At 36.3% G+C, this 10971-nt stretch overlaps 2 protein-coding genes and 1 non-coding gene across 4 annotated transcripts; 1 reads left to right on the forward strand and 2 right to left on the reverse strand.

The window, feature by feature from the left end:
- Positions 1–1424: 1424 nt before the first annotated feature.
- Positions 1425–1615, forward strand: LOC132176745 (U2 spliceosomal RNA). Its single transcript, XR_009439599.1, has one exon. It is a non-coding gene; the product is annotated as a U2 spliceosomal RNA (small nuclear RNA).
- Positions 1616–2702: 1087 nt separating this feature from the next.
- Positions 2703–4130, reverse strand: LOC132174609 (AAA-ATPase At2g18193-like). The gene is made up of 2 exons (XM_059586242.1): positions 3168–4130; positions 2703–3074 (listed from the first exon to the last, which is right to left on the reverse strand). Exons 1-2 carry the CDS (start codon positions 4128–4130, stop codon positions 2703–2705), a joined length of 1335 nt encoding a protein of 444 aa, XP_059442225.1.
- A 1144-nt stretch (positions 4131–5274) lies between these two features.
- LOC132175618 (uncharacterized) lies at positions 5275–9613 on the reverse strand. 2 transcript variants are annotated; one of them, XM_059587617.1, is made up of 6 exons: positions 9241–9613; positions 7454–7984; positions 6957–7180; positions 6595–6741; positions 6186–6410; positions 5275–5688 (listed from the first exon to the last, which is right to left on the reverse strand). In XM_059587617.1, exons 1-6 carry the CDS (start codon positions 9499–9501, stop codon positions 5442–5444), a joined length of 1635 nt encoding a protein of 544 aa, XP_059443600.1. In that variant the 5' UTR covers positions 9502–9613; the 3' UTR covers positions 5275–5441. The 2 variants fall into 2 exon arrangements, with proteins under 2 accessions (XP_059443600.1, XP_059443601.1); XM_059587618.1 differs by having other exon boundaries at positions 7454–8007; positions 9241–9328.
- Between the last annotated feature and the right edge of the window lie 1358 nt (positions 9614–10971).

The following is a 10971-nucleotide window of genomic DNA, read 5'->3' on the forward strand; positions in this document are numbered from 1 at the left end:
AAAAAAATACTCTATTGCTTGCGAATTGAAAACGTAGATTTTTTACGTTTTCAAATAGTTTAAAATGCAATTCCAAATGATCCATTTTATGCAATTTAGTTTAAAATCACATTTTTTGTCTACGAAATTGCAATGCGAAAACGTCACCCTAAGTTAAATTGCAATGTCCCTAGCTCATCTCCCTTATGTGCTTGTTCACACTTAATGATTTGTCATGTTTCTAAGCGTGGAAGAACATTTAGTCCCTCATCGATGAAATAAGTGTATAGAAACTAAGCACTGTGTATAAAGAAGTAATGGAACAACCTTCCCTCTCCTTAAGGACTTTTTTCAGTGAAGTCAGCGCATGAACTCTCTCTTTTCATGGGAGGAAGGCCTTCTCCTTTTCCTTCTGAAGGATGGTTGTTTCTTTGGGGGCTTAAGTTACAAGCTAGGTTGAAGCACCTTTTATGGAAGGTTGCTTAGGATATTCTGCCATCAAGAGCCAAGATTAGTCGCTTTGTGGTCTCTGATGACCCTGCTACTTGGGTGTGTCCCTTCTGTAAGGGACCTTTGGAAACATTATCTCATTTATTCTTGGAGTGCAACTTGTCCATTGCTTTATGGAGCTCTTCACCTTGGCAGATTTTCACCTCCAGGTTTGCAAATCGGCCTATCTCTGATTGGATTTCTGCAATCCTCTTTCCCATGGCATCTTTTGGTATTCCCAAACCTGAGGTGAGAAAGTTCTAGCTCTTTGCTGCTCTTGTTATGGATTTTATTTGGAGGACTAGGAACTTGCTTATCCATGATGGCCTTCAACCTTCTTCCAGTCAAGCTATTGTTCAGGTTTCTAGCAGTCTTAATCACCATATTACTGCATGGCTTGAGCTTGATCTTCCCACTCTATGGGTGCCTCCGGTTGCAGGTTATGTAAAAGGCAATTTTGATGTCGCAGTGAAGGGGTCTTTTTCTATTGCGGCAGCGGTCATTAGTAATGATATGGGCAACATTATAGGTGTTGCCACTCAGAAACTTAATTCCTCTGATATTCTGCAAGAGGAAGCTTCTGCAGCTTTGTTGGCTGCACGGTTGGCAGTCTCCTCAAGTTGTGATAAGCTTATGTTGGAAGGTGATGCTTTTCTGGTTGTTTTGGCCATAAACAACCCGTCTTTATTCTCTTCTTTGACTTTTGCTATTTATATTTATAATATTAGTCTAGTTCTTTATTCTTTTTAAAGTTGGAATACTTTGAAAGTTTCTCGATGTGCTAACTTTTGTGCACATGCTCTAGCTAAATGGGTCGCTTCCAATCTTGTTTTTGGAAGCATTCCCTCGGGATCTCCTATTATCTCTTCCATTCGGATTAGGAATGGAAAAGATCATCCCCTATAGTCCTTTCTTCCTTATTCAATTAGAAGAAAAAAAAAAAAAAGTGTAAAAGCATACCTTTCTCGGCCTTTCGGCTAAGATCAAGTATATGTTCTTATCAGTTTAATATCTGATACGTGGCCCATTGAGCCACATGATATTAAATTCATTTTTCTAGGGGAGAGGCCCACCGCAGTTGCTTGCTACTGGGGCCTTCGAGCGTCGCCCATGCTTTGCACTACAGCACGGGCCTGGAGCACCCCATCGAGTTCTAGTACAAATTTGCTATCTTTCTACTTTTTATATATTATTATAATGGATTTGATTGGAATAATGGAAGGGAAAAGATTTTCTTTTTCTTTTTTAAAGGAGGAAATTATGTAATTTAGGCTATTTTTATTTTTTAGGCATCAAAATACTTGAAGAATTTTACCTTAAAAATGTGCATGTTATTGAGGTAATTTTTTCTTTCTAAAATGCTAGTTCTTTACTTTTGTAGAGATGCTTATTCTTCATAAAATCAAAAAACAATTTTTTGCTCAAAGTTGTTTTTTACAACATAGAGGACAAGAACTTAATAAAAAGATACTCAATTCTCAACGATAACATAACACATTTTTAATTATATGTGGCATTTTTCAAGCGTTTTGAAATCGTAATCTATAATGGAAAGAGATATTTAGCAGTTCAATGACATGATTTTTCACTATTCATTATTGTTGGGGAGAGAAATACTAAGGGAGTCAAACAAGAGTAAATTAAAATACATATTAGGATACCACTTCTAGCCCAAAAACTTAAGCCAATGAGCTTGGGTCTACTTAGGTATATTAACCATTCTTATTCTTTACGCTTTCTTAATGTGGGACACAAACCTCACAAGTGCATGCACAATAAATTTTTCATCACTTGTGAGTCTCTTCCATATTGACCAAACTCTCCTACACATGAGTGTGAATGAGTCAAACCAAATGCGTCAAACCAAGACAATTATATCAATAGCAGCGGAAGCTAATCATGAGAGAGTCAAATAAAAATAAATTAATATATATATTAGGACACCACTTATAGCCTAAAAGCTTAAGCTAATGAGTTTAGGTCCACTTAGGTATATTAACCACTCTTATTCTTTACACTTTCTCAATGTGGGATACAAACCCCACAAGTACATGCACAACAATTATAATCATTTTTATTATGATAATAATAATTCATTATAATAATAGCGAATAATATAATATAATAAATGTTAAAGTAAATATTAAAGCATAATAAAATTATTATTCATAATAGTATATATTTAATACAAACTTAAACCTACATTATTTGAGCATGTAAGGCACTTCATGGGTTCATCCTTCCTTTTTAACGCCTCCCATCTCCTTTTGCTTAAGGAACTCAACAAGTCCTCCAAGAACAACATCAGCATCGTCGCTCTTCAATAATTCTTCTGCTATTGTTGCAGGAGTCACCTCTACTTTCTCTAGCAAGCTTTCAACCTGTTCAAAGGAAGGGTGGCTTTGCACGTCTAGATAATTGGAGGCTAAGATTCGGAACCCATTAAAAGTGCAGAACGACAAGTAAATGTGCATGTCCATTCGACCAGGACGTAACAATGCAGGATCTAGTCGCTCTTTGTGGTTTGTAGTAAACACTATGATTCGCTCGTCCCCGTTACCTGACCACAAACCATCCATGGCATTTAGTATCCCTGAGAGTGTCACCTGCAAAAACAAAAACACAATAAACCAATATCCATTTAGAAAACAATGTACATTAATATTCATTCCAACAAGAGATATGGACATACTAATTACCTTCAAGAACATGGGATCTACATTAACCGCTTTTGATCGATCATGGACCACTTTGTTGCAGTCTATGTCCTCAACAACAATTAGGGAACGACTCGACGTTTCACGCAAGGCACTCATCAGTTCAGAATCAGAGGAAAAAGTGGCGAGGTCCAAATTGTAGACATCAAACTTCAAGTAATTAGCCATAGCTGCGATCATACTCGATTTTCCAGTTCCAGGAGGGCCATACAATAAATAACCACGCTTCCATGGCTTGCCAATCTTTTTGTAGAAATCCTTCCGCCTTAGGAACCGATCAAGGTCATTGATAATACCCTTCTTCAACTCAGGTTCAATGGCGAGTGTGTCGAATGTGGATGGATGGTTTAGAGCCAATGGTGTCCATGATCTGTTATTATTAATCCTATTGTAGATACTCATCGTCTTCCTTCCCTCTTTGATGGCCTTGTATGTGCTTAAGACATGAGGCAAGTAAGAATCCATGACTTTCTTCCTATCCTTTTCAGAGAAAGTTAGCACGTACATGCCCTTCAATTTTGGCGGATTATTCTGATTTTGTTGCCGACCAAGCTCATCTTCCTTAACGCAAAATCTCCAGTTAACCTTGATTTTGTCAAAGACATCTTCAACAGCTTCTCCATCTTGGATTGCCATTGCTATCTCACCCCTCACTAAGTTGCCTACTCTAAGATTCTTGTTTGCATGAGTAATCTTAGAATGCAGGTATTCTTTGGCAGCAACATAGAGTTGGTTACGACAGTTATCCCAGGACTCATCGATGGTGAGCGTGACACAAGAGGCGATGAGACGAGAGAAGAAGCGCTTTAATATTGAGAAGACGAATGTTCGAAGACGCAGCGGTAGAAGTTGATTGATGGCGGTTTGTAAGATCATGATGGATGTGGAGAGGGCTGCATAGGCTTCGAACCATGATGATGTTGTGTTCTTCAGACCCGATATCATGATTAATGATGGGTGTTTCTGTTTTTAGAACAATATGGGTAGTATTCTAACAATTAAATATGGCTTTTGTTGATGAAAGAAGGCGGTTTTGGTTCTTGTATTCAACTGGAACTCCAAGAAGAAGCAGTGCTATATATATATATATACTAAGATGAAAGCGTATTTACATGAATGAACTTCATGCATTAATTTATGTGAGTCATGCAAAATTGAAATCAACTTCATGCAATGTATGTGATTCATGCAAAATTTGGATTCACCTCAACATTTGTCTCTAGTGAATTTATAAAGATAAAACAAATCCTCATTCACTTCATTATTATTATAGAAAAGTACGTATCAAATATAGATATATAGAACAATTTTGTGTATGTAAATGAAATTTATTTTTCTTTATTCATATACGTAAAAAATGAAAAATAAAAACTATATATTTTCGTATTCTTGGGCGTTTCTTCATAGAAAAAACATCTGATGTTTTGATACTTTACCCAAGCTGAAAGCTGGACAAATGACATACCTGCAGTGGGCCAAAAGGCTATTAAAATGAAATTGAAGGGGCCGAAAGTTTATAAAATTAATGAATTTGAAGACACATAGCCAATGAAAAATATTGATTTAATGCAAAGTTTTGCGCTTCTGAACTAAATGACGAGCACTTGCAAAATAAGAAAAATACCATTAGTGAGACGCCGACCAAGAGTCTAGTAAATGAGCTATTTAATAGGCAAATGGCTCTTATGCTTTTTCAGCTTTTTGATTGAGTGAGCCCTTGATTATTTATTTCCATATCAGTCGTCCATTATTCCCATGTCCAACCTGGGCTTCAAGAATCTTGCTTTTATTCGCGGTTAGCATTATTCTACCTCTTTTGGATTAATAAAATCTTCCGAGCGTTGTTTTTAGATTGCTCCCCCGTTTTGGGTTATTTCGCCGGCCCTTTTCAAGTTGCCTCCACTCTCTTAGGGGTTGGTCATTTCATTGATGCTAAGCTTGGAATTAGGTCTTTTCATACCAAGTGCAGACCCAACTGTTCAGTCATTTTCTTGGAGCAAAATTTACCTACCTGGATCTGGTTATATCACCAACTACAGTTACAAATTAGGTTAAAAGTACTCAAAGGAATACGTGGAATCTTTTGCCCTTCCCACTTCACAAATGTATACAATCAGAATGTTTAATTGTTCTTAAAATTTTGTACAAACTACATAAAAGTAATAATATATATTATTATTTGTTTGTCCAAGTATATGAAGAAGAGTGGATGAGACCCATCAGAGTAATAATGTGTACTGAATTGAAAGAACGATTTCAGAGATGATCCTGAAGGCGTTGCTCTAGGTACTCATTTTCCTTCCTTATGGCATCCAGATCAGCTTGTAGTTTGTCTACATTTAAGCTACGGGATGCCATGGCTGCTAGCTTCTTTTCATGCTCAGCTACTTCTCTTCGTACTCTGTCAGTGGCCAGAATTTTCTCAGAGATCTGTTCAAATGACTCGTGGAAGCTGGTGAGAAGTCTATAAGCCTGTCGCCCTACTGGGTCTTTCTTGGCTTCCCTGCACATTCATGCTTCCTTTCAGCCAACAAGCTATATATATGGCAGTAAAATACATCTATCATCCAACTTTGCGACAATTATGTCATGAATCATGATAGAGTAATGCACAAATAGGTCAACTTCAGTAAGGACACTACTAGGACTAACAATTTTTAATACAACCTACGAACCCAACACATAATTAATGAGTTATGGCTAAAAGATTTGATCCGTTTAATTAAATGGGTCAGGTTAGGATTAACCTATATAGTCTGACAATCATGCTTCAATAAAACTTGAAATCGATACAGGACATTTGGGACAGTTAGTTTTTTGCATAACTCGCAAACCCAATACAAAATTAGCATATTAGGATTGAAGGGTAACTCATTTAATTAAAGTATTTGATTAAAATTGACCTAACTCATGCTTCGACACAACTCAAACTTGACATACAAACAAGAATGAATTACGACCCCTAAACACTACATTGTGGCTGCAACAAGCAATCTGTACCTGAATACTATTTCATCTACGACGGCATAGGTTCGATGAAGGCGTTCTTGGATAGAATTACTCTCTAACTGAAGCTCCCTGGTCTCTTTTAAGATCCGATCTATGTCAGCATCCTGTTTCCGACTGTTTTTTGTTATTTCCTTTATCCGATGTATATAGGAACTCCTAGCTGCCATTTTATGCTGGCTCTCGAGCTCTGCAGAAAGTTTAGAATGCTCCTCATCCCTGTCGAATGACAATGCAGTTGCATCAAGAACAAGCAAAGTAATTTACAGAAAATGTGAAAAGATCTTTCGACAAGCAAGTGCAAAGATAAAAGAAAGAAAGAGAGATAAATAATAAAAGAACATGTCTTTACACTTCAGAGGAAGCAAGGGAGTCTAAGGATCTTTCTAAGCCAGAGTTATACCTCTTTCCGATTTCAGACAGGATAGACTGCTTTTCCAACTCAACTTCTCTCAACTTTTGGAGCTTTTCTTGAGCTTCTGGGCTGTTTGCATATAGAGACTCCTCAAGACATATCTTTTTCTCTTCCAAAGACTTTCTGACAGCTTCCCTGTGAAAGATTGTTTATGTCAGATCGAAATCAACACTGCATCTTTATGCTAGCAAAAAGTTGGTTCTCCTTTCAAATGTATATTTTAAATTATTCTAAAGTAGAAGATCTTCTGGCGGTGCCCATTCAAAATTAGAAAAAAGCATATTTGACCCATGTCTTTACTGAAAAAAAAGTAATATATGTTTTAATGAAAAAAGACAGCTATTTCCTACCACTCTGACTCCAACTCCCCAAGATTACGCTTTTTAACATCTACTTTCTCATTGAGCTGCTCAAGGTAGAAGTCAATAGGATGTTCGTCACCAAATGACATTTCTGCTGCTGCCCTTAACAATTCCAATTCTTCTTCAAGTTGCTGTAATCCAGAGTTCTTTGCTGTAACCTCCCCCGTAAGCACTTTTTCTTGATTTTGTATTTCTTCAGTCTCATATCTTATCTGGTGAAAAAAAATAAACATCAAATAAAGCCCTTTATCCAGATTTTATTCACAGAATGCTAAGAACAAATTTTTTTATTTTTTATTTTAAAATAAAAAAAAAAACAAATATAATTCAGATTCCAAATTAAGCTTTTGAATGCCCTTCGATGCTTCACATTTCAAATTGTTGTTAGAAACTAGATCAGGTCGACTTCAAGGTTTGTTCCCTAATTTCATTTTAACAAGGCCATCGAGATAACTGTCCAATTCAGACTAGTTCAAGTAAAATACCTTGGAAAACTGCTCTCTAAAAGAAGCTCCTTTCTGTTCAAACACTAAAACATCATTTTTCCAAGCTGCAGTTTCTACATTTCCCGATGTACCTCTTCCAGCATCCACCACTTCTTCAGTCAAATCCTTCCCACTTAATACACCAGTAAGTGTGTCCTTGCTGAAATCTCCTGTCCTGGAGCAGAATATCTCATCAACAGCTGTTTCATCCATTTTTTGAGGAACAAGATCATCCTCATAGAGTCTGTCAACAGAGGCATCTTCAGGCTTGGTCTTCAACAACTCTGGCACTTCAGTCTTCAGTCTTAGATCTTTCAATCTAGCTCCAACTTTCCCAACGCTAAAATCTACCCCTTCATTATCACCCTTCTTTGGCCAGTCCTCTGAAGGCCTTTTTAGATCATCTTCTTCTGTTCTTCTAGCATTGACATCCTTCACATCAGCAGTTCTTCCATCTTGAGATAAGTCAGAAAGCCTCTCCACCAGGAATCTGACCAACTTATACAAGTCGTCTTCAGATGGATACAGGAACTGCCGTAAGCAACACATATAGTCTGTTTCTAAGCATAATTTCAAAACAATAAGCAGAATGATAACCATTAAGAGAAGAAAATGCAGCAGATGCAGCATAAATAAGCAACCAAAAAAAAAAAAAAAGCAGAGATAAAAAGAAAGATCCATTCACCACAATGATCTTATAGCTCCTCTATCAAAAGAAACTAGTGAGTGCCAAAGTTCACCGACCAGAAACAAACATTGGGGACAAACCGACAAAGTTCAAGTGACACATTGAACCACTAACATGGCAACAGAAGCATAAATGTGAAAGCTTTTAGAACAATCTCTTATGTTAGCTTCTACTGCATGTACCGGTGGATATATGTACATTAATAAAAAGAAGTAGCCATTATCTCAACAAAGATGCACAAGCCCATTGCTTTAAACACTTAAAATTTTGAAAATTGTAGAACACACTCTCTATGGATTCCTTAGATGGTTGTTGTTACATTAGATTTATACACGCTAATTTACTTTTTTTTTTTTGATAAGTAAAAAAGATGTATTAAACAAAGAGCAGAGGGACGCAACCCTAGTACACAGGGAGTATACAAGAGAGCGACTAAGAGGGAGAAAAAGAAGAAGAAAACATAAAAAGGAAGTCAAGGAAGCTGATCATTAAGGGCGCTAGCCAACCAGTCCAAGTGAAAAGGGTGTACAAGAAAAAGTGTATAAGGTCGTGAATGTTCCTAGACAAAGTCCTAAAGAGGCTTTGACTTGGATGGTTGTTGTTACTAGCATCAACCAACAAACTATCTGCTGCAAAACAATTGACATTATGAACTACAACATGCATCAAGGCCCATCCAAAACTAAAAGTTTATAACAATTGAAATTTCCTATAAATCCAAATGCCATGTTTCACTATGCCAGTTTTTCAAGACAAAGTCAACTATTTTCCTTTAGCCTTTCTTTTTTCGGTAGACTAATAAAAAGCTCAATAAACAGTCATCTTTCATTTTTCTTCACTTTCTCCAAACATTTTTCTGAGCAACCAAACACCGACCCAAGACTCAAAAACCCAACATCACATTACATGACATCCAAAATCCAAACTTTAAGAAAAATTAAACTTCATAAAATCCAAATGCCACGTTTCACTCAGGATCCAAACAAAAATATCAATAAATAGTCAAACTTTCCTTTTCCTTCCCGTTCATCTCACATTCTCTGGGCAACCCAACACAACCCATTACTCAAAACAACACTAATTTCTCTCTTTGACTGACCTTGTGGAAGCTCATGTCTCCGATGTAACCCAGACTCTGAATCCGGGAAGCGATGTCCGTACAGATCTTGAACTGGTCAGCCACGGAGCCATCGGGAAGAGAGGTGGGAAACGACGCCGTGCGGTCGAGAAGGTTGAGGCACTGAGCACATATGGAGACCAAGGTGGTCGGGTTCAGGTCTCGGACCGATGAAACGCTCGCTGGGATCGACACCCCCGCCTTCTCCAGCGTGTTCACAAGTATCTCCTGTGACTCTTCCATTCGTTTCCCTTTTGGGTGGACTTGGAAGAAGTTGAGGATTCGTGGGTTTCTGCCTTTTGTGTGTTCTGTCTACTGCGTTTTTTTTTTTACTTCGGTTTGCGGAACCAACGAAGTGTGTGTTCGTTTGTAGCGAAAGAGCTTTCCTTCCTTCTCTTCGTTTGGGTGGGAGGAAAATTCACCAATCTTTCTCCATTAAATTTACAATTTTCTTTAGAAGATGTAAAAATTATTACATGCATTCAAAATTGTATAGAAAGATTACATATTTTAAAGCACATGTCTTAGTTTAATAGATTGAATTAAAATATTTGGAAGAAAAATATACCCTATAAAAAATTCAACAATTTACTAAACATTGTTAGCGTTGGTGAAATAAATCATGCGACTCCGCTCAAAATAATTACACAAGTCCATTAGATAATTTCAATTACTTGGAAAATAATTGCACCATTAATCACGTAATTTTAACTCGTCACGTGACAAGCATTTAAAGGCCATATTCAGGAGTCTCTCACGTTAGAAAGAGTCACTCTCTCTAAAATAGAGGAGGCTTAAATATGCCCTCTTTAATCCTTAAGTTTTTTATATTGTTTTCTCTCAAACACTATATTAACTTAAGTATTAAAGTGTCGTTGAGAAAGGTTTCTCAGAGATCGACAAATTTCTAGTGACAATTTTTTCTATTTTGCAAGTGGCTTATCGCCAATTCAATTGTCTAAAAATTGTTAAAAAATTGTTTCAATAGTTAAGTTGATATTTATCTTTGTTATAAAGACTCATCCATATTTAGTATTTATAAGTTTTATCAACTCAATATTTTATTATATTTTGTTGTATTTTAAAAAACAAATATTGATGTGATAAATTTTCAATTACTTAATTTAAGCATAATAATTAGGAATTGAGAATCTATATATATAATAAAATAGGACAAAAATTCTAAAATAACTTGATCTATCTCTTTTAATCAATGTTTAACTTAAGGTGTTGTTTCACCCTTGTTGTGGTTTAAGGATCTGTGATATCTCCGTCGTCTTTTAGACCTAAATAAGGCTTAAATGATTTAATTAAAAATAATGAATCTAAACGATTTAGTTAAAATTAATAAGTGATTATAAAATCATCTTAGACAGTATTGAGAATCATGACAAATCTCTTGCACAACCACCTAAATTGCTTAAGGGTTGAGCTGCACTGCCTACAAATCATTAAACCCAATGAGAAAAACTTAAGCAAATTCTGAACAGAAGGAATTTAGAGCTATTTTTGTATATTTGATTTTTTTTTTTTTTTTCTTCTTTTGGTATGCTGTGCATTCAAATTCTGCACACACCAATATGCACCCTTTTTATGTCCTTACAAGCTTTAGGACTTTGAGATACACAAACCATAGAGTTCTATAGCAATGTCTACTTACAAATGCTACCGTCGATGTTAAAAGGTTACTTATTTCAAAAGTTTAAGCCGATA

Source organism: Corylus avellana, chromosome ca3, assembly GCF_901000735.1.
Source record: "Corylus avellana chromosome ca3, CavTom2PMs-1.0".
Lineage (NCBI taxonomy): Eukaryota > Viridiplantae > Streptophyta > Magnoliopsida > Fagales > Betulaceae > Corylus > Corylus avellana.